The sequence below is a fragment of the Scyliorhinus canicula genome, chromosome 19 (assembly GCF_902713615.1).
Source record: "Scyliorhinus canicula chromosome 19, sScyCan1.1, whole genome shotgun sequence".
NCBI classification, from domain to species: domain Eukaryota; kingdom Metazoa; phylum Chordata; class Chondrichthyes; order Carcharhiniformes; family Scyliorhinidae; genus Scyliorhinus; species Scyliorhinus canicula.
Window position 1 is genome coordinate 32,145,738 of NC_052164.1, and position 24,012 is coordinate 32,169,749.

Consider the following 24,012-nt stretch of genomic DNA (forward strand, 5'->3'; position numbering starts at 1 on the left):
GCAGAGGTATTCTTTCTACTCACAGCCTTAAACATGAGAGGGGAAGGGGGGGGGGGGGAGGGCTGTATGTGCACAAGCATTGATGTGACAGGGCAGGTTGAGAGGGTAGTTAATAAAACATACAAGATCTAGGCTTTATAAATACAGGCATACAGTACAAAAAGAACAATGATAAACCTGCCACAACACTGGTTTGGCATCTTGTATTTAGTTCTACCCACATTTTAGAAATGATACAAAAGCGTTAGAAGTCGTCTGTATAGTAGGATAAGGAGAAACTGAGAACCGGACACACCAATTGAACATGATTGGCAAAAGAAGCAAGTGGTTCGGATCTTGGAGGCAGAATCAATTAAGGTCTTCAAAACAGAACTGGATAATAATTTGAACAGAGAAGAATTTACAAGGGAGTTAGAACCACACTAATGGCAACCTCCTGTGTTGTAAACATTCTCTAATTCTATGCTGAATAGAAATGAGAATTAGAATTCATTTGGCAGGTCAGTTACTTACCACTATTGAGAACCAGACATACAGCAAATCAAAATATTCAGAGTTCAACTGTACACCTTTATTTACACTGAAGCAGCATGTAGTCACTATGGGTTACAGAAATATACAGTGAACCAGCATTCTGTTTGGGGATATGACAAATACTTTACAGGACCCTAAGTTTATTGAAATATAACTGCATGCATATTTCAGTGTCACTGCACAAGTCACAAAAAACTGTGAGCCAAATGTTATATACACACCTTGTTTCCCCCCCCCACATCCCCTGAAAACTCGTGATTATACACATTATCCTGCTCAAACCTGCATCCAAATAATAAATAAAACTTGCATTTCCAGTTTCACAGCCAAAGACAAAAATCACCTATTGACATCATGAGGCTTTCAGTGCTATACAGTCTGCCAGAGCGATCTCTGCTTCCAACACAATGCTGATATTCAGGGTGCTTATTTCCACAAAGGGGTTTTAAAGTTGCATTGAGCACAAAGAGGGGATTTTAGCTATCTGTCAAAATCACAGATGTACCTGTTCACATTAGGAAGTTTGTTTAGATTCTCTGTATCCCACACAGCAAAGTATGCATAGCTAACTGTAATCCTCACCTATAAATAGCAAGTCTACAAGATTACTCTGTGCCTCAATGCTCACTCATTGGGTTTGCAGGGTTCGCTACCTCCTGCCCACATATATAATGAGTGTGTTCTGGTTTTACTGCACTATTAACAGAAGCACAGTTGGATTTTAATAATGGAACTTGCTAAATTCACACAGTATTCACTTTTTTTAAAAAAACGAGTAACAGGTACATCTGTCAGTCCCCAATATAAACAGATTTACTCTTTAATGCAAATGTAGACATACCAGTGCTGTTACAGGAAATTTGACAAATCGGTTGTACAGAGAGATGCCTGGCAATGTCGCTACATTCAACAGTACCAAAAATACAGAAAGGCCAGTGCCAATATCTTAAAATATTGATTGAATGAGCATTCCAACATCACCACCTCCATTAGCCAGCGTTTAGTACCAATTGGAGCGTTATCACTGCAAATAAAACATGCTGCTAGAATGAGTTGCTGGCATGATGAATACTACTCTAGTGCCAAATAGTCTGTACTTTTCCAAATAAAGGTGAGCTCATGTTCACGGGGGGGGGGGGGGGGGGGGGGGGGTGGAGTTTGCTTGAGGTGCCCACCTCAGCATGACGGCAAGAGAGAGTCACTGTATAACACTAAAAGACGAATGATCTTTCATATCCTGTCCCATCACAAGAATGCATGAATGTTTTTACTTATCCAGGCACAGTACAGTTTTCTAACATCAAAAATAAGGAGCCTGACAAATTATCAAATATCATTAAAGGGAGAGAACTTTTATGTTGAGGTAACAATTCCATTTCCAAGCACTATGTTTACCGGCATGTGTGCATATACAAGCCAATTAAATGCATCAGCCTTATAATTCCATTCAGAAGTAAATATAGACTCAGACATCAAGACACAAGTCAGTTAGTAAAAATATTTAGAACAATTGACTGCTTTAAATGTTACAGTAGTACCCTCATTAAGAGGATTCTGAAGGTAACCATTTCCATGCATGTTTTAACGACATTTATGTTGCACATCACAGCAACCCATTATCTACACTGACTGGCTATCCATCTTGCCATTATAACCCCTCTGGGTGCAGGAGGAAAATTGGCTTGGATCACAGACTTCATCCTGATGCTTAATGCCTGCTTTTTCCTCTGAAGATACAAAAGCTTGCATTCAAGGTTGAGTGAGCACTCATCACTTCAATTTCTACCTGGAAATTGATCAAGCTCAATGACAAAAGACCTGCGACTGCAACACAGACACTTCTGATCAATATCTAAGTATTGCACTAGAAAGGCACAACAATCGCCTGGTGCATAAACTATTGAACTAATAAGTGGAAAACAGGAGCAAATATTTTTGTTACAAACTAGCACACACAAGGTATACAGCTATAATCCCATTGTCAATACAATGGGTGGCTACTGACCTCTCTGACCAGCAGATGGTACTCCAGCCCTACCTTACAATACAAATACACAGAAAAGGCAAATAATCACTCATTGAACTAAAAGGGATCTCAATCCCAGTCTGACTAGAATTCGCTTCCCATAGGAAGGCCAGGTTACCCAAGAACTGAAGAGTTATTTCTTGCACCCTACACACACCCTTCTGACTGGTTCCGAGTGCCCTGATTTCCAAGCCTGAGAAGGGGATACAAGGGAGTTGCAAATTGCAGTAGGAATCAAAAGGGAAAAATATAAGGATTCAGCAATAAAAGCATCAAACATTATCTGGTTAATTGAAATATATTTAAAATTTCTGCTTTAAAACAAAGTTGCTAATATGAAAAGCAATAACCACAGCTCTCATATTTGGCAGCTACAGTATTACTGAACAGACGTCTCGTCTTATTTCCATAGCACACAATTTTAAAGAAACAAAAAAATTATGGCCAATATATTTGTGGTCGTTAAAGCCTGATCATAGGCCAATTTTTCCATGCTCTGCAAGGGCCCAGAATGGATTATATTTGTCTATCAAAAATAGACTGCAGCATCTCTGCATAGCAAGGATTCATTCCATTGCCATTATTCATTGATTTATATAATTTATACTCAAGATGCAACAAAACTGGAAGCACAAGTTTTAGTCATGTTACATAATAATTCAAAAAGAACATGCTCAATGTGTTACGCAGGTCAGCTGGCTACAACATAAAATACAAATGCAAGGCATTTGCTAAATTAATTCATGATTTTCTTTTTTTCTTCAAAATCTGTGACAGATAATTCAGTTTCATCTGCAAAGCATTTCACAACAGTTGTGTCGGTTCTTTTTATCAGGGTCCTAAGAAAGGGCCATATCAAGTCCAGAAGAACCATCTGAATCCAGCACATACACAGACGTAAAGTGCAATGTTTTTTTTTTAGTGTTGGGCAACATCAAGCTGCCTGGCAGGAAGCAACACACAGACCACTTCTCCCAACGATTATGTCAAGAAGCAATCGAGACCCACCCATCTTAGGTTTGCTAATATATATACTTTGGAAAAAAAACTAAATTTCCAGCTTCTCAGATGTAAACACAATGAAACGGCTGCTCCAATTTGGTCCCACACACAAAAAGACATGCTTGTTTTGAAAAGTGGTGACAACGCCTCTCGCCAAATACCCCTCATTAAAAGCCTGGGTACCCAATTTGGGTCAAACAATGTTATATCTTTAAGAATGGGGATAAAGGCAGTTTCACAAGAATTTGTTGGCAAAGGCTTTCCAGTGTGAGGGGCACCCATGTGCAGTGTACGTAATCCATCCATTAACAAAAAAAAGTATTCCAGACCATGGCGTCAGGCTAAGTCACTGTGATCACTACATTAAAACAGGCTGTAATGAGTTGCTGTCATGACCACTTGGAAGTCTCTGGTGTTAAAAGGGACTTCAAGGTTTGCTGCTGTCCATCCATCTGCTGGGCTGCCTTACTCCAAACTGACAAAAGATGGCAGCCCATACGCCTCAATTCAAACAGACTGCATTTCAAACCCACAAGAGATTATAATCAGCATAAAGGCCTTCAAGATGTTGGCTTCATTAAGAAATCAATCTCTGTCCTTCAGATCCACATCATTATTACATTTGCTCATCTACCATTATTCACATAGTGAAACGCTGAGCCACGGTTCAGAGTGGTTAATCCTTGCAAATCATAAGCGATAGATGTCCTGGGAGTTGTTGCAAGATCAGAGAGTAATACACTGCGGTATTCACACGGACATTTCAATTAATCTTGCAGAACGCTTGGAGTAGCCTGGAGCTTCAAAAAAAGGTGCATTGGACAATCGGAGATATTTCCGAAATACAGTCCGGATAAACCAGCAAAAAAGTTCCAGCTTCTGATTCTGACATCGTTTGCCGGAATGATCAGATCAAATCCATCTTTGAGAAAGTGATGTTTTTCAAAACTTACTCAACTTTTGAATTCTATGTGCTGCACTTATCCTGCTTGCTGCCCTGCTCTTCACAGCGTTTATGAAGAACATTACAATCAGAAACCCTAACCTCTGATAAATACACAGTAACTCCACAAAGTTACACAGTGAATAACCTGCACCCTGCTGAAAAGACAAAGCTCACACAGTTGGTACAACAAATATTAATACCAGCACTGTGAGGCATCACAAAATGTTGCACTCTGCACAATTGGTGGGGGGGGAGGGGGTGTAAACTTGTAGCCAGGTTTGGCAAAGGATACAGGTTGATCTGAATGAAAGTCTGAAATGAGTGGCAGCTTCAGGAATGAGTATTCATCATGGAGATCCAGACACAATTAATGCAATCCAATAGCAACATTTCATCAGCTTTGTACACCCAGCAAAATCCCTCATTCTTTGAATAATAATAGGAAAAGACAATGTCAACCATCATGGAATGAAGCCTTCAGCACAACAGGCATCCGAGGGTCAGGTACAGTCTTGAAACCATTCCACTCTTCTGAGCAAGTGGGTGGTTCAACGTCCATCTCTTCACAGTAACCTCCAATGTGAAACTTGTTGAGACAGAACAGGAGAGAGAAACAAAAGTAGCACCACTTTCAGTTGATGTCATCATATATGCTGGGAGTGGGTGGAGCTGGCGCTTTCAGTTTCTTCTTTTTACTGGAGCTCATGCCAGGGGCACTGGGAAGGCTGAGATGAGGCTTCTTCTTTTTGCTTTTCTTCGAGTCAGAGTTGTTGGTACCTTCACATGGAAGAATAAAAAAATTTGTTAACAACAGACTGCACTATACCAAAGAACATTTTGCATATTTCCAGAGACCAAAAAAGCATAGCATTTACTGTGCTTCAGGTATAGTCAGCTGGACATCAAAAATAACAGCAGGCAAAGGAAATCCAATGCCAACCACCACAAGGGTTCTCCGTTCCAAAAAGAATTCTTGTTGACTTAGTTGCTAGTTAACCAGGATTACACAAATGGCCCAGTCATTCTAATCAAACTATGGGACTATCACTCATTTCCAATAGCGATACCAGAAGGGGTACAACACTACATATTGTATGAAATGTCATAATCACTTGTCATGTTAGATCATTTCTGTTGCAACGTACCCTCTAATTTCTGATAGTGCGCAGGCCCTTTAGAATTTTTTGCACGGCTGAGCACGCATGGTAACTAAAAAGGGACCGACTTGATCAGCAATTTCCCGGTTGCTGCTCAGCTAAGGGGAAATACTGTTCCGCTGCTAAGATACAAGACACAGCAGAAGACAAGTATGCACTTCTTGAAAGCATTCTTTCGAAGCTTAAAATGCAAGCGTGGGCAAGATAAGGCTCAAATGATAAGATATGCTACCAACACTCACTGTTAGATTCTGAGGTCAAAAATGAACATTTAGAACATTTAAGCAAGATACCAGAGGGGGAATCAGCACCTACACACTCATATCCAACAGCGTGGATCAGAATCCTAATGACATAATGGGAGAAAACAGCAGCATTAGGATTGAATACATCTTCCCCAAACAGCAGAATGACAAATCAAGGTGATAGTGCTAATGCCCACTATACTCAAAGACCAATTCTTTAGAAAAACAGCCTTCAGTAAGGTTGAAATGGAAGTATAACTGTGCCCCCAGAATGATACAAGTCTGGTCTGGCTGGCTCTTGTTTGATTCCGGGGGGACGGTGGCATAGTAGTAATGTAATTGAACACGACAGCTGGTGGAATTTAAATTCAGTTAACAAAACTAGAATTAACAAGTTAGTCATAGTGACCATGAAACCATTGTTGTGAAAACCCATCAGGTTCACTAATGCCCTTTAGTGAATCTGCCATCTTTATTCCATCTGTAACTCCAGACCCACTCACAAGCCACTCTGTTGTATCAATCTGCTAGAAAGCCTAGCGGGGAGGCAATGTGGTATTGTCACTGGATTAGGAATCCAGAGACCCAGGATTCAAATCCCACTACGGCAGGTGATGGAATTTAAACTCAATAAGATATCTGGAATTAAGTCTAATAATGACCATGAAACCATGTCGATTGGTGTAAAAACCCATCTGGTTCACTAATATCCTTTAGGAAAGGAAATCTGCCGTCCTGATCTGGTCTGGCCTACATGTGACTCCAGCCCCACAGCAATGTGGTTGACTCTTAAATGCTCTCAGTTGCATTCAACCACTACGAAAACACAAAAAGAGGAATTAATTTGGACAGACTACCTGGCATCAAACTACGCACCGGAAATGACAACGGCAAACCCAGCCCTGTCAACACTGCAAACTCATCCTTACTAACATCTGGGGGTTTCTATCACAGTTGGAAGAGCTGTCTCACAGACTAGATAAGCAACAGCCAGACATAGTCATACTCACAGAATCATATATTACAGGCACTATCCCAGACACCACTATCACCATTCCTTGGTGTGTCCTGTCTCACCAGCAGGACAGACCCAGCAGAGGTGGCAGCACAATGGTATACATTCGGGAGGGAGTTGCTCTGGTAGCTCTCAGCATTGACTCTGAACCCCACGAAGATTCATGGCTGCAAGTTAAACATGGGCAAGGAAGGCTACTGCTGATTACCACATACCAGCCACCATGAATCAGTACTCCTCCATGTTGAACAGCACTTAGAGGAAGCACAGAGGGTGGCAAGCGTGCAGAATATGCTCTGGGTAGGGGACTTCAATGTCCGTCACCAAGAATGGCTCGGTACCAAGCTGGCCGGGTCCTAAAGGACATAGCTGCTAGACTGGGACTGCAGCAGGTGGTGAGGGAACCAAGAGACCTCATTCTCAACCATCTACCTGCTGCAGATGCATCTGTCCATGACAGTATCGGTAAAAGTGACTACCTTGTGGAGACAAAGTCCCGTCTTTACATTGAGGATACCCTCCATCGTGTTGTGTGGCACTAGCACCGTGCTAAATGAGATAGATTTTGAACAGATCTTGTAACTCAAGACTAGACATCCATGAGGTGCTGTGGGCTACCAGCAGAATTGTATTCAACCACAATCTGCAACCTCATGTCCTGGTATATCCCCTACTCCATGACTACCACCAAGCCACAGGATCGGCCCTGGTTCAATTAGGAATGCAGGAGAGCATGCCAGGAGCAACATCTGGCATACCGAAAAATGAGGTGTCAATTGGTGAAGCTACAACACAGGACTACTTGTGTGCCAAACAGCATAAGCAGGAATAGACTGAGCTAAGTCATTCCATAATGAACACCAAGCTCTGCAGTCTTGCCACATCCAGCCGTGAATAGTGGTGGACTATTAAACAACTCACTAGAGGAGGTTCCAAAAATATCCCCATCCTCAATGATGGAGGAGCCCAGCACGTATGTGTAAAAGATGAGGCTGAGGCATTTTTTCCCAGGAGTGTCGAGTGGATGATCCATCTCGGTCTCCTCCGGAGGTCCTCAGCATTACAGATGTCAGTGTTTAGCCAATACGATTCACTCGATGTGATGTCAAGAAATGGCTGAAGGTGCTGGATACTGCAACGGCTATGGGCCCTGACAATATTCTGGTAATAGTTCTGAAGACGTGCTCCAGAACCTGCCACACCCCTAGCCAAGCTGTTCCAGTACAGCTATAACACCGGCATCTACTCGGCAATGTGGAGAATTGCCCAGATGTGTCCTGTACACAAGAAACAGGACATATTCAACCCAGCCAATTACCGCCCTATCAGTCTAGTCTCCATCATCAGCAAAGTGATGGAAGGAGTCATCAACAGTGCTATCAAGCAGCACTTACTCAGCAATAACCTGCTCATGGCTGCTCAGTTTGGGTTCCGCCAGGATCACTCAGCTCCTGACCTCATTACAGCCTTGGTTCAAACATGGACAAAAGAGCTGAATGCCAGAGGTGAGGTGAGATTGACTGCCCTTGACATCAAGGCAGCATTTGACCGAGTATGGCATCAAGACCCCCTAGCTAAAACGGAGTCAATGGGAATCAGGGGGAAAACACTCCACTGGTTGGACTCATACCTGGTACAAAGGAACATGGTTGTGATGGTTGGAGGTCAATCATCTAAGCTCCAGGACATCACTGCAGGAGTTCTTCAGGGTAGACCCAACCATCTTCAGCTGCTTCATCAATGACTCCCCTTCCATCATAAGGTCAGAAGTGGGATGCTTGCAGTTGACTGCACAATGTTCAGCACCGTTCGCGACTCTCCAGATAATCAAGCAATCCATGTCCAAATGCAGCAAGACCTGGACAAAATCCAGGCTTAGGCCGACAAGTAGCAAGTTACATTCACGCCACACAATTGCCAGGCAATGACCATATCCAACAAGAGAGGATCTAACTATCACCCCCTGACTTGGCATTACCACCGCTGAATCCCTCACTATCAACATTCTTGGGGTTACCGTTAACCAGAAACTGAACTGGACTAGCCATATAAAAACTGTGGTTATAAGAGTTGGTCAAAGGCTAGGAATCCTGCAGCAAATAACTCACCTGGTTTCCCAAAGCCTGTCCACCATCTATAAGGGACAAGTCAGGCGTGTGATGGAATACTTTTCACTTGCCTGAATGAGTGCAACTCCAACAACACTCAGGAAGCTCGGTGCCATCCAGGGTAAAGCAGCCTGCTTGAATTGTACCCCTTCCACACATATTCAATCCCTCCCACACATATTCAATCCCTCCATCACCAGCAACCAGTGGCAGCCGTGTACCATCTACAAGATCCACTGGAGGAGCTCATCAAGGTTCCTAAGGCAGTGCCTTCCAAACCCACGACCCTACGGTCGTGACCAGGGAAGCAGATACCCGAGAACACCACCACCCAGAGGTCCCTTCCAAGTCACTCACTATCCTGATTTAGAAATATATATCTCTGTTCCTTCACTGTTGCAGCGTCAATATCGTGGAATTCCCTCCCAAACAGCAGGGACTGCAGAGGTTCATGAAGGCAGTTCACCACCACCTTCTCAAGGGCAATGAATGCTGGCCTAACAAGTGATGCCCAAATCCTGTAAATGAATAACAAAAAAAAAATCAGTGATGTTCCATGTTGGACACACTGAGGATGGCAAGGGTACAGATTGCACTCTGCGTGGGACAGTTCAATTACTTTCACCAAGCGTGGTTCGGCAGCCCCATTATGGCCTGAGTTGGCCAAGTTGTAAAGGACATACTGCAAGACTATGCAGTATCTGAGGAGTCAGGAATAGTGCTGAACATTTGTGCATGTCAGTCAACCCATTTCTGGCCTTATGACGAAAGTAAGGTCATTGCTGAAGCAACTGAAGATGGTATGTAGCAGGTGGTGAGAGAACCAACAAGAGGCAAACATCTACTTGACTACATCCTCATAAATCTAATGTGCAATGCAGATCTAGCAACTCAAGAAGGGCAGCCATGCGGTGCTGTGAGCCATCAGTAGTAGATTTGTACTCAACCACAATCTGTAACCTCAAAAGGGCATGTCAGGAGCAGCAGCAGGCATAATTAAAAATTTGGTGTCAACCTGGTGAAGCTACAACACAGGGCTACTTGCATGCGACAGAGTGAACCAATCCCACCAAAGGATCGGGTGTAAGCTCTGCAATCCTGTCACATTCAGTCGTGAATGGTGGTAGACAATTAAACAACTAATTGGAAGAGGATGCTCCACAAATATCCCAATATCCCAATCCACAATGGGAGACCCCAGCAAATCAGTGCAAAAGACAATGTTCAGACATTTGCAATAATCTTCAGCCGAAAGTGCCAACTAGATGATCCATCTTGGGCTCCTGAAATCCCAGCATCACAGAAACCACACTCCATGTGATATCAAGAAATAGCTGAAGGCCATGGGCCCGGACAATATTCCAGCAAGAGTACTGAAGACCTGTGCTCCAGACTAGTTGTGCCCTTAGCCAAGCTGTTCCAGTACAGCTACGATACTGCTATGTACCCGCAATATGTAGAACTGCCAAGGGTTGTCCAATCCACAAAAACGACAAATCCAACCTGGCCAATTACCACCTCATTAGTCCACTCTCAATGAAATGGTTGGCACGTTAGCACAGTGGTTAGCACTGTTGCTTCACATGTCCAGAGTCCCATGGTTGATTCCCGGCCTGGGTCACTGTCTGTGCAGAGTCTGCACGTCCTCCCCTTGTCGGCTCTGGTTTCCTCCCACAATCCAAAGATGTGCAGGTTAGGTGGGTTGGCCATGCTAAATTGCCCTTAGTGTCCAAAAGGGTTAGGTGGGATTACTGGGTTACAGGGATAGGGTGGAGGTGTGGGCTTAAGTAGGATGCTCTTTCCAAGGGCTGGTGCAGATTCGATGGGCCGAATGGCTGCCCTGTAAATTCTATTCCATGACTTAATTACAGCACTTAAGTGAGCAGGTTATGTCTGACTTATGGTCAAGTTGAGTCCCACCAGGGTCACTCAGCTGCTGGCTTCATTACAGCCTTTAGACAAAACATGGACAAATGAGCTGAACTCCAGAGGTGAGGTGAGAGTGACTGCCCCTGATAGCAAGGCCGCATTTGACAGAATGTGGCATCACGGAACGCTAACAAAACTAATCAATGGGAATTAGGAGGAAATCTCTCCACTGGTCGGATCATACCTGGCATAAAGTAAGATGATTGTGGTTGTTGGAGGTCAATCATCTCAGTCCTAGGACATGGCTGCACGAATTCCTCACGGTAGCGTCCTAGGCCCAACCATCTTCAGTTGCTGCATTAATGACCTCCACCAAAAAGGTCAGAAGTGGGGATGTTCACTGATGATTGCAGAATGTTCAGCACCATATCTGGACAACATTCAGGCTTGGGCTGAGAAATGGCAAGTGATATTTGTGCTGTACAAGTGCCAGGCAATGACCATCTCCAGCAAGAGAGAATCAAACAATCTTCCTATAACATTCAATGGCATTACCTTCAAGTCCCCCGTTATCAACACCCTGGGGTTACCACTGACCAGAAACTGAACTAACCTATACAAATACTGTGGCTACAACAGCATCTAGAAGACAGCTCGCTTGATTGGCACCACATCCACCACCTTCAACATTCACTCCCCCGACCAACAACGCACTAATGGCAACAGTGTGGACCACCTACAGGATGCACTACAGCAATTCACCAAGGACTCCTTTAACAGCACCTCCAAAACCCACAACCTCTACTACCTAGGTTGGCAGATGCATGGAAACATCACAAGCTCCAAGTTTCCCTCCGAGCCACATACCATCCCAATTTGGAACAATATCACCCTGGAACAATATCAAAACCGTGGAAACTCCGCTCACTAACAGCACGGTGGTGTACCCATGACCACCTTCACAAGTGTAATTCGGGACGGGCAATAAAAATGACGGCCTAGCCAGAGATACCCACACCATGTGAAAGATTATTTTAAAATTAATCCAACATTATCAACCATTACGACAAAAAGACACTCACTTGCTTTGGAAGATGCTGAGTCAGAAGGCGAAATGTCTGACGTGCCATCCCATTGCAGTCGCTCATAAACTCTGGCTCTCTGAAGGATCAGAACTCTCATTTTCCACACTTACTTCAGATTCTGGAAAGAGAATCTGAAATGAGGCAAACGTGAGCCTGAGTAACCTCAGCATTTTGTAACCATAGTCACAATCATTATCCTACCCCTAAGGTTCTTTCATAAGTAAATAATAATTTTTCCATTATATTTGTGTCACAAGTAGGACTGCAATGAAGTTACTGTGAAAATCATCTAGCCACCACACTAAGGCACCTGTTCGGGTACACTGAGGGAGAATTCAGAATGTCTAATTCACCTAAACAGCACGTCTTTCAGGACTTGTGGGAAGAAACCGGAGCACCCGGAGGAAACCCATGCAGACACGGGGAGGAACGTGCAGACTCTGCACAGTGACCCAATCCAGGAATCGAACCCAGGACCCTGGCGCGGTGAAGCAAAAGTGCAACCACTGTGCTCCGTGCCACACTAGCGATGGAGGAGAGGTAAAGCAGAAGGACAAAACAGATGTCTGCACTGAATTAAATTTCTTTGCATTGCAGGGCCGATGGGTTTACCTGCTTTGCTTCCTTCTGTGCTGCCGTTGAGGTCAGAGCGCTTTGATTTTTTTAAACCTGCATGGCCTGTTGTCATGGCAAACAAGTATGCTTATGAATAAAAAAATATTATTATTATAAATATAATAATTATAAGCCATCAGGACCAATATGTATGCCCTTTTAATATATGCATCCCACTTAACACTTGCTCAGCAAATCCCTCAATCTTCTCTCGCTCTCTCTGACATTTTTGTCTGTCTCAATGGCTTTTCCATTTGAATGGTAACATATTTCACAAATCCATTATGCTGAATTACTGTTGTCTATTCCAGTTTTCTTATTCATTTCAAAGAAGGGTATGGTTCAGATGGAAAGAAAAAAACTACTGAGTATTACAGGAAAATTTTCATAAAAGGGTGTTTGCCCATGTATGAAGGTGCTGGACTTCAAATTGGTGAAGAACAGCAAGTCATACGTTTCTGACAGTTAAAACTATATATACATGAACAATCAATTTTAGTTTCCTTTTCACAATTTTCATTGGTAGTCAGAAGATGATATCAAGGGCTAATTGGAACACTAATGATAGATCCGAGGAGCAATAGATGTTAAGGTTCGTGCACATGAAACAGTTCAGAATAGGACAACAAAATACGAGCTGAAAATGCCCATTTATAATTCTAGCCATTAAGACAGTTCTTCATGGGACTCTACACATTCAAAGAAAAAGCATAAATCAATCTCTTTTCAATTGGCTGGAACAAATTCACTTTCCTCCATTAACAGAACTTAACACTGAAGATCCCAGGAGATAGACCCGTACAGATCGCCGCTGATCGTCTGTGTGTTGAGGGCACCGCAATGATCTAAAAGCCAATAGCAAGTTGTAGTTAAACAGAAACATTTCACCTCATGCTATATACGGTGTACAGAGTGTGCCTGCATGCAGAGTGAACATTTAGTACCGTGTATAATAGTTGCCTTGGCTGGTACCGTCTGTTTCTCCCATCATAGGATAGTGCAGGCACAGGGCATCCAGCCCAACAGCCCATGCTGCTGTTTATGCTCCATATAAATAAGTTCTGTTGCAATTCAGCTACAAACATTGGGATACTCTATAATCCTTCTGTGGTTTTTTAAATATCCTGTTGGGCTTTCCCACATTACGCTATGAGTAATTTTCATAAGTGAGAAATAATCAGCCAAATCACCATTATTTAATCTGATAGCCCCACCCTACAAGCTGTTGTCAAAATAAGACCATTCCCATTCCCACCCCCCACCCCCACAGACTCCAACAAATGCATAATCGGACTGTCTACTTACTCTGCACAAATGCTTATATTTACAGTATCACACCTGTCCCGAGGTGGGTGCATGGACTGATTTCTTGTGGGTCTCACAATAGCTACATTGATGAAAGACACAGAATGATACAGCATTTGGTCCATCATGCCTGCTCTTTGCCCCACTCCCCTGCATTTTCCCCAAAATTCTTGTAATATCTTTTGTTACGGCACCCTGGGCTTCTGCATGGTCAATTCCAGCCCTACTTGACCCAGAGTCGCAACACAATTGAAATTAACTTTTATTCTAAAAATACCCAAAGTCCTCAGATGCCCAATAACTACAGTCACCAGGTTTGTAAATTTAAACACAATTAACTTTTTATTATTAACAGTAACTATTAAATAGGCAACAAATACAACTGGTCAACTATCTAATCTCCTTCATACCCCCCACCCTGCATTTTAACTTGTCCCACCCTCTATATACACACACACAGACAAACAGCACAGTGGGCTGTAAAATAAGAAAATAAGGATGAGAGTCTTTGTTTCAGATGGACGTCTTCCAGTTAGCTAGAAACTTTCAGATGGATGTTATATTTTCTTTCAGCTTGTAATGGTTTTCACCATAGACTCACAGAAATAGGCAACTAGCATTCAAGTGAGAAATAGACAGCTACTTATTTCCGGGTCTAGAAGCCTCTGCCTCCAGACAGTAGGCAGCAGAGCACAGAGAGGGTCCAGTGGCTTCTCCCAGATTCTCTCTGAAAAAACCCCACTTGGCAGGAAACAACCTTGTCAATTCATTGGCCACGGGCCAACCACTTAAAACAAACCCCTCCAATCGCTTTGGTGCCATAAAGTCTGGGGTTCACAGCCCAAAAATGAAAAACTTTATAACAGTGTATTATTTTGACACTAAGTTCCTTACTTTCTCTGCTTGACTTAAGGGTATGTCTCCATTAACGACCCATGGAACAAGAACAATAAATTCATAATGAAAGAAATAGGAACTAAGGGAATCAATATGAAGGGCCCTTACATACCTCCCTCCCTCCCGAAAAGGAAAGAAACATCATGATATGAACGTTTTGTTATGAGGTGCGCAAGACATAAACCACAAACATATATCCATTCATCCTTCCTCGTTATGTAGATTCCCCCACATTTCTCTTCCCTCAATCCTCCCCCCATATATTGGCAACCAATAAGCCTTAATTTCTCAAACTCAAGGGCAGCACGGTGGCGCAGTGGTTAGCACTGCTGTCTAATGGTGCCAGGGACCCAAGTTCGATCCCAGCCCCGGGTCGGGTCACTGTCCGTGTGGAGTTTGCACATTCTCCACGTGCCTGCGTGGGTCTCACCCTCACAACCCAAAGATGTGCAGGGTAGGTGGATTGGCCATGCTAAATTGCCCCTTAATTGGAAAAAAATAAATGGGTACTCTAAATTGTTTTTTTTTTACATTCACAAACGCTGCTTGCCAATCTGGTCCATGCCATTTTTTCAGTATACCTAACATGCATTGAAATTCCACCTCTATCTGAACTAGTTCCTGTGGGTTCAGACAATATGGATGTTGTTAGATCAGGTTTGAAGTCACCTACATCTACATCATGATAAGACAGTATAATTCAGGGTTAGCACTGCTGCCTCACAGCGCCATGGTCCCAGGTTCAATCCTGGCTCTGGGTCACACTGTGTATGCGGTTTGCACATTCTCCCCGTGTTTGCGTGGGTTTCGGCCCACAAGCCAAAGATGTGCAAGGTAAGTGGATTGGCCATGCTAAACTGCCCTCAATTGGAAAAAATGAATTGGGTACTCTAAATTTATATAAAAAAGAAAAAAAAGACAGAGTAGTGCACCCTAGTGAATCCCTACAAATCTGCTTATGTTTTTGCAGTATCCTTATAAGATCTCTGTTACTCTTCTTTAAATAGGCAAACTCAGTATGTAAATGTTCTGGGATTACTGTATTTGCTAGTTGTAGCACAGGAGGGTCGCTCTGTGAACTTTCGACCTCCTACCTCACTCTTTCTATCCTCTGTCCTCGTCCACTACTTATACCACCTGACACACCTTCCCTCCTTCCTCCCTACAATGATTTTTATTTTCAGCATATTTATGTCGCATAATCCATCCTTGCACTTTTCCCCTTCAAGTATTTACCATTTTCTTTTGGAAACTTATTACTGAATGTGCTTAAACCATCCTTTGAGGCAATGCATTTCAGATCACAACAACTTGTTGCTATTTTTTTTCCAATTCCTCATAAGTCCAAATGCACATCAACTGGTTTAATCCCATTAACAGTTAAAACCCAATACATTTGCAATCCTCGAGAGCTTGGGCAAATCCTCGATATCGAGGGGTAGGGGGGTGGCTAGAGATTCAACACTTTCTACCCTTTCCTCCCCTCAGTAACTTGGGAGGCATCACATTTAGGATAGGCGGATTATCTACTTTAAGTCCTGCCAACCTTTTAAGTGCCTCCTCGCTATCTTATGTAATATCACTACCGCCTCCACCTTTGCAGTGACAGTGGAAGCTTCCTGTTCTTGGGAAAATAGATGCTAAGTACACATTTTGTAAGTCGACCCTAGTCTCTACTTCCAAAAGACAACCTATTGTTTGACTCCAAACCGACTTAAACCTTCCAGTAACTTGCCTTTTTGTTATTTGTATGTTTATACAAGACTTTGGGTTCCATTTTATGTTAGATGCTAATTGATTCTCATACTCCCTTTTCTCCACTTGTGTGTTTTTTTAAAAAAAAGAGTTCCCCTGCACTTTCTGTATTCAGCTTGTTCGCTACGGCATTACGTACCTTATATTTGTCACAAGCCTCTTCTCCTGTTTCAGTTTAGTTAAGACTTTCATTTACAGAGCTACTGTAGTAATATGAAGAACACAGAATGGGCGATACAGGTGACTGTCCCTGTGAAGTCTGCATAGCACCGCTCAATCTAACTTTCTCATCCTACACCCCAGTTATCTAAAGTTGACTTAACCTTCTTTTCTCCCTCGTGAAACTGTCTACTCCGTACCCACACCATTTCTTCTTTGAAGACTTTGTTCACTTACCATTTTGCCAACCAACTTTTGATTCCAATCACCTGTACTAGATCCCTTTTATATTCATTGAAATTATCCTCTTCCAGTTAGGTATTCTTGCACTTGATTGTTCCTCGTTGCTGTAACTTTTCTCAAATCAGATGATATTATCATCATTGATCCTCGAACGCTCCTCCCATCCCCCACAAATCTGCCAGGCCCTGGTATCTCACAGCTCACTTACACGCTGTTCGGGGGCACCTGGTCATTAAAGTGCCCTCTCCCTAGTGGCATAGCTTCAGTAATGGTTGCCACAGGCGGCAGCTCTTAGGGACAGGCTGCTGTCCTCAACTGAATGGCGGTCACCACCATTGATCAGCCTCCCCGGGTTCTACTGCTGGCAAAAGTAGTGTCACCTCCCACTTCCGTCTCTGGCAGGGGTACTTCTACCACCTACACAAAATTCAGCCTGCCATTTTAAAACACTGAGTGGTTAGAATTTGGAATGCACTGCCTGGTAGGTGGTGAATAGTTTCAAAATTACCGTACAAAAGGGAATTGGATAAATAATTGAAGGGATCAAATCGCAAGGAAATGGAGAGAGCAGGAAATTGGGACCAACTGGATTGCTCTTCATCACAAACTTAATAGATTGAATATCCCTGTCCAGATTTGTACTATCCTATGATCATACTCAATGAAAGAAGGAGTGAATGGTCTACACAGCTCATATTAATAATCTTAATCTCTTTCCAGTGCTCTTATAGTTTATTTGATCAATACAGTTTCCCCCATTTTTTTACCTTCCTTATCTTTCCTGAATAACTTGTAGCCTGGAATATTAAGTTCCCAATCTTTACCGTCTTTAAGCCAGGTCTCTGTTATTGCCACTATACCATAGTCCCCTGTGGTAACTTGTGCTGCAGCTCACAAACCTACCTACCATGCTCCATGCATTTAGCTCAAAAATCCATTTAATTCTGTTTTGCCTATGACCCCTGTGCAATCCCTTCTATTTCTGAATCATTCTTTATTGCTATTTTTTCCTCATGCCTTTTGTATACCTTGTTTCTCTTTACTCTGTACAAAGTGGATCATTCCAAAGTGTTCAAACCAATTCAATAAATTGCACCTGATTGAAGATTCATGAGTTTAACAACCTTTGTAATGGGGAATTTCAAGAGACCGGTTAAATGTATGATAAGCAGTGGTTGCAGTATCACTGCAGAAACCCCTCTAGACTGCCTCGTTTCTCGGATAAGGTATTTGTTGGGTCCTTACCTTGTGCACATTTTCTTGGTGTGCTCCGAGATGACTCCACATTGCTGAAAAAAAGGAGGCAGATTTACTGAGAACGCCCCATGGAATCTGGGATCAATCATTCAAATAAAACTGAACAATATGGAGCATGGGGGACCTGATGAGGAGACGCAACTTAAGGAGTATTTACACAAGTGAATGGGCGTGACAACTCATAAGTAACTGTGGGGATTGAAATTATCTTCTGTACTTCAAGAGCTATCCAGTTTTCCAAGATCATTTGCTCCCATCACAATCGAGGTTAACACTCACCGTTGTAAGCAATGAACGCAGCTCTTCAGGACCCAGGTTTTCATAGTTGATGCCAGAATTATTATTGTACTGCGTTGAAGAACATAAACAAGTATTATTGTAGGGTCCAAAATCTATTTAATCCTTTCCCTGTACTAATTTTACTGTCCAATGCATCTAGGAAGCACTCTGCTCCTCAGCTGGGTCGGTGTCCCATCATATTGTCCACAGGTTTTGCTGGAGGGTGGTGGGAGGAGGAGGAGAGGATTGTTTGCATAGGCTGCTGTTGTAAGCGAAGGACAGGCAGGTTATTAAAGTGGGAAAAGACATTACTGGTCCTTCTGCACATTTTTCATCCCCAATGCCAAAAGGGCACTCAATCTGAGGTGATCTCCAGAAGCTGGCCATGGCGCTTTCACCTGACCCCTTTCTATGCACAGGATCGGAAAGACCAGAAGATCAAAAAAAGACAAACCCTTTATCCACAGCCAGCAGGCCAGCATTGGAGGCTGACTTTGGTCAGCAACAAGACAACCTCATAGCTTGTGGCCATTATGATTCCTGCCGGCTTTTTAGACCTATGGCAGCAGTTGCATTTCATTTTTACACTTTTTGCAGGTTCAGGTAGAGCACACTTTCTTCCTCTCACTGATTAAAGTCCAGGCACGGGGTAGATGACGTGGTGCAAAGAGAGGAAAATTAGTCCAAGTTTCAGAAACAGCGATGTTAGTTGGGAGCCTGACATACTGGACAATAATTCTGCTAGATATTTTACAGTAAAAGCATCTTCAATTTCAAATTTTACTGATCTTCAGATAAAGTTGAGAACTGTAAATCATTCCCAATAATAGAAGATTATCTGAGGCATTGCTTACATTGCATCTGGAGTCTTGTACTCAACTGTTGTGATATTTAGATGTTTGCCTGCCTATCCCTCCAAAGTCACTGTTCTATACATATAGCCGCGGTTTGCTTAAGAACAAAATTGCTGAGGCCAGAAGGCAGCTGCTTAGTGTGTTTTCTAAAGATTGTTTTGTGCCAGTATCGAAAGGTGACATTTTGACGAGCAGGAGCTGGTTGCTAACAGTTTTCTATTTTCATCAGGTGTTTCTCACAGCATATCAGGGATTATGTTGTTGCACAGAAAACCTGGTACACATCTCCAATGAGAGAATCTGGAAAAGAATTTGTAAGCGTCTTAATCAGAGACCGTGATGCTAATTTCTTTTGGTAAAGTGTTTATTGATTGTGCTTTCCCTACCTGCTGCAGTTATTTGACTACCACAGCTACATAAGGTCTTTATAGGCATAGCTCTTTTGAAATTTTCAAAAGATGGTCAAGTAATTACCCTCCTCTGTCTCACTCAGCACCTTTTTACTAAAGCAAAGGGGTTAATGTAGACATTGCAGACATTCAATCGCCACCCTACCCCCAACAAACACACATCCTCTTCTAAAACCACTCACATATCGATCCAACTTTGTAGATTTGGCGACTGGTAACAATCATCAAATGATTTTGTTCTAATTGAGAAACCAGAGAAACCTACGTCACTGACTGCTACTCAACGTCCCCTATTGAATTTTTCACTAAGACTGCCCAAAGCAGTCACCTCAACAAACTATATTTACGTAGTGCCCTTAACATAATTAGCAGTCTCTAAAGTCTGTTTTTTTCTTTAATTTTGCAATTGACTAAAAATTACTCCGAGAAGTCAAGATTATTCCAGCCTTGAACAGGGATGTTCAACTCTCTGACAGCAGCTAGGTAATTAGGCAGCTAGCTTAAGGTGGTTTTCAGAACTTGACTCATTAGTTTTTCAGAAAATATGAAAACATGGGTTCCTCAGTATTGCTTGGAGTGCACAGAATATCAAGCTGAGAATTTGGGGAGTGAGGGAGTTTGAAGAGGAAAACTATAAATTAAGAAAAAGCTAATACAATGCAGATGGTAGGATGGGTGATGTGTCATGGCTGCAGAACAAGGAAGCTCTGGATGAAGTCCATGCTCCTCTACTGCAATCCATGGAAACTACATCTTCAGTGTCCGTGTCTTGAGCAGTTTCAGCTCACAACTAAACAACTGGAGGCCGAGGCTACAGACATTGCGACTCATCAGAGGGAAAGTTACCTAGACACTTTGTTCCAGAATGTGGGTAGCGCCATCTGATTAGGTCAGTGAGCAGGGTCAGCAGGATGTGACTGCGAAACAGGCAAGGAGATTGAGAAGGTGGGAGTGAAGGAGCCACAGCCCTTCCAAAGTAAAATGCCAACGAGAGGATCCAACATCTATGGTTAACTAAAAAAGTAAAAAACTTAAAAGAAAAAGCACATATCGCACAACATGGATGCCAGGACAAAATATATAGAAGAGCAAAGAATGACTAAAAAAATGATCAAGGAGGGAGAAATGAATGTATGGGAAGTTAGCTAGAAATATAAAGACAAGTCATAAGAGTTTCTATAGATATTTTAAAAAGAGTTAACAAAATGAATATTGGTCGCACAGAAAGCAAATCTGGGGAATTAATGGAAAATAAGGAAATGGCAGATGTGTTGCCAACAGGTATTTTGCATCAATCTTCATTATAGAGGATTTAAGTAACATCCCAGAAATAGCTGTAAATCAGGAAATGGAAGAGTGGGGAGGAACTCAAGAAAATTACAATCACTAAGGAAGTGGTACTGAGAAAATTGTTGGAGCTGGGGCTGAGAAGGCCCCTGTTCTGATGGACTTCATCCTAGGGTCTTAAAAATAAAGTGGTAAATGTGAAAGTTGATGCTTTGTTTTTAATTTTTGAAAATTCTCTAGATCAGCAGAAGGTTCTATTAAATTGGAAAGTAACAAATGTAACTCCTTTATTCAAAACTGAGGGAGACTGAAAGCAGGAAACTGCAGGCCAGTTAGCTTTACATTTGTTACAGGGAAAATGTTAGAAGCTGTTACTAAAGATGTTATGGCAGGGCACCTACAAAAATTCAAGATAATCAGACAGGGTTAATATGGTTTTGTGAAAGATAAAATGGTGGATGTCCTGTACTTAGATTTCCAGAAGACTCTGGCATGGTAAGGTGCCACATCAATGTTATTGTGAAAAATAAAAGCTCATGTTTAGGGGGTGAAATATTGACATGGAAAGCTCAGTAACAGAGTAGGCATAAATGGTTCATTTTCTGTTTGGTAAAATGTAATTTGTTTTAAAATTTCCAATTAAAGAGCAATTAACACAGCCAATCCACCTACCCTGCAAATCTTTGGATTGTGAGGTGAGACCCACGCAGAAAAGGGGACAATGTGCAAACTCCACATGAACAGTGTTGGCAAGATGTGTGCCACAGAAATCAGACCTGGGGCCTCAACTTCTTACAATTTATATAAATGACTTGGGTGAAGAGACCAAAGATATATTTCCTAATTTGCTGAGGCACAAAAATAAGGAGGAAATAAAGTTGCAAAGAGGATATAAGGAGGCTACAAAGGGATATAGACAGGTTAAGTGAGCGGAAAAAGATCTGACGAAAGGAGTATAAAGTGGGCAAATAAGGTTTATAAGAGATAGGATGTATAATCATCTGGAAAGGAACAATTTGATTAGAGATAGTCAACATGGTTTTGTGTAGGGTAGGTCGTGCCTCAAATTCCTCATTGAGTTCTTCGAAAAGGTGACCAAACAGGTGGATGAGGGTAAAGCAGTTGATGTGGTGTATATGGATTTCAGTAAAGCGTTCGATAAGGTTCCCCAGGGTAGGCTATTGCAGAAAATACAGAAGCATGGGATTCAGGGTGATCTAGCAGTTTGGATCAGAAATTGGCTAGCTGGTGGAAGACAAAGGGTGGTGTAATGGTGGATGTCCTGTACTTAGATTTCCAGAAGACTCTGGCATGGTAAGGTGCCACATCAATGTTATTGTGAAAAATATAAGCTCATGTTTAGGGGGTGAAATATTGGCATGGAAAGCTCAGTAACAGAGTAGGCAATGATGGGAAATGTTCTGACTGGTGTCCAGTTACTAGTGGTGTACCACAAGGATCTGTTTTGGGGCCGCTGCTGTTTGTCATTTTTATAAATGACCTGGAGGAGGGCGTAGAAGGATGGGTGAGTAAATTTGCAGATGACACTAAAGTCGGTGGAGTTGTGGACAATGCAGAAGGATATTACTAGTTACAGACGGACATAGATAAGCTGCAGAGCTGGGCTGACAGGTGGCAAATGGAGTTTAATGCAGAAAAGTGAGAGGTGATTCATTTTGGAAGGAATAACAGGAAGACAGAGTACTGGGCTAATGGTAAGATTCTTGGTAGTGTGGACGAGCAGAGAGATCTTGGTGTCCATGTCCATAGATCCCTGAAAGTTGCCACCCAGGTTGAGAGGGTTGTTAAGAAGGCGTACGGTGTGTTAGCTTTTATTGGTAGAGGAATTGAGTTTCGGAGCCATGAGGTCATGTTGCAGTTGTACAAAACTCTGGTGTGGCCGCATTTGGAGTATTGTGTGCAGTTCTGGTCGTCACATTATAGGAAGGATGTGGAAGCATTGGAAAGGGTACAGAGGAGATCTACAAGGATGTTGCCTGGTATGTAGGGAAGATCTTATGAGGAAAGGCTGAAGGACTTGAGGCTGTTTTTGTTAGAGAGAAGAAGGTTAAGAGGTGACTTAATTGAGGCATACAAGATGATCAGAGGATTAGATAGGGTGGACATTGAGAGCCTTTTTCCTCGGATGGTGATGTCCAGTACGAGGGGACATAGCTTTAAATTGAGGGGAGATAGATATAGGACAGATGTCAGAGGTAGATTCTTTACTCAGAGTAGTAAGGGCGTGGAATGCCCTGCCTGCAACAGTAGTGGACTCGCCAACACTAAACGCATTCAAATGGTCATTAGATAGGCATATGGACGATAAGGGAATAGTGTAGAGAGACTTTAGAGGGGTTTCACAGGAAGGCGCAACACCAAGGGCCGAAGGGCCTGTACTGCGCTGTAATGTTCTATGTTCTAAATGTGAAATTGTCCATTTTGGCAGGGAAAATAAAAAGCGTATTATCTAAATAATGAAAAATTGTAGAGCTCGAGGGTGCAGAGGGTTTGGCAGTCCTTGTTCATTAATCACAGAGTACAGCAAGTAATTAGGAAAGCTAATAAAATGTTAATATTTGTGTGGGGAACCGAATATAAAAGAAAAGGTTATGCTTCAGTTCTACAGGGCATTGGGGAGGCCACATCTGGAGTACCATATTGGTCTTCTTATTTAATGGTGTAAAAGCATTGGACGCAGTTCAGAAAAGATTTGCTAGAGTAATACCGGGAATAGAGTGGGTCTGTCTTATGAGGAAAGGTTGAACAGCCTAGGCTTGTAACCACTGTAGTTAAGAGCAGCAAGTGGCAACTTGATTGAAACCTTTATGATTCCTCAAAAGACAGTGGAAGCTGAGTCTAAGGCAGAGGTTGATAGATTCTTCGTAAGCGAGGGGGAAAATGGTTATCCGGGATAGGCAGGAATATACAGTTGAGGTTACAATCAGATCAGCTATGATCTTA

General features: G+C 42.5%; 1 protein-coding gene across 1 annotated transcript in view; it reads right to left on the reverse strand.

Annotated features, from left to right (window-relative positions):
• Positions 1–549: 549 nt before the first annotated feature.
• LOC119954136 (ataxin-7-like protein 3) overlaps positions 550–24,012 on the reverse strand; it is a 54,169-nt gene continuing 30,706 nt past the window's right edge. Inside the window, 6 exon segments of the mRNA XM_038779070.1 lie at positions 550–5,285; positions 11,985–12,055; positions 12,057–12,118; positions 13,378–13,447; positions 18,207–18,250; positions 18,498–18,566. Of these exon segments, the coding sequence (XP_038634998.1) occupies positions 5,140–5,285; positions 11,985–12,055; positions 12,057–12,118; positions 13,378–13,447; positions 18,207–18,250; positions 18,498–18,566 (462 nt within the window). The 3' untranslated portion in view covers positions 550–5,139.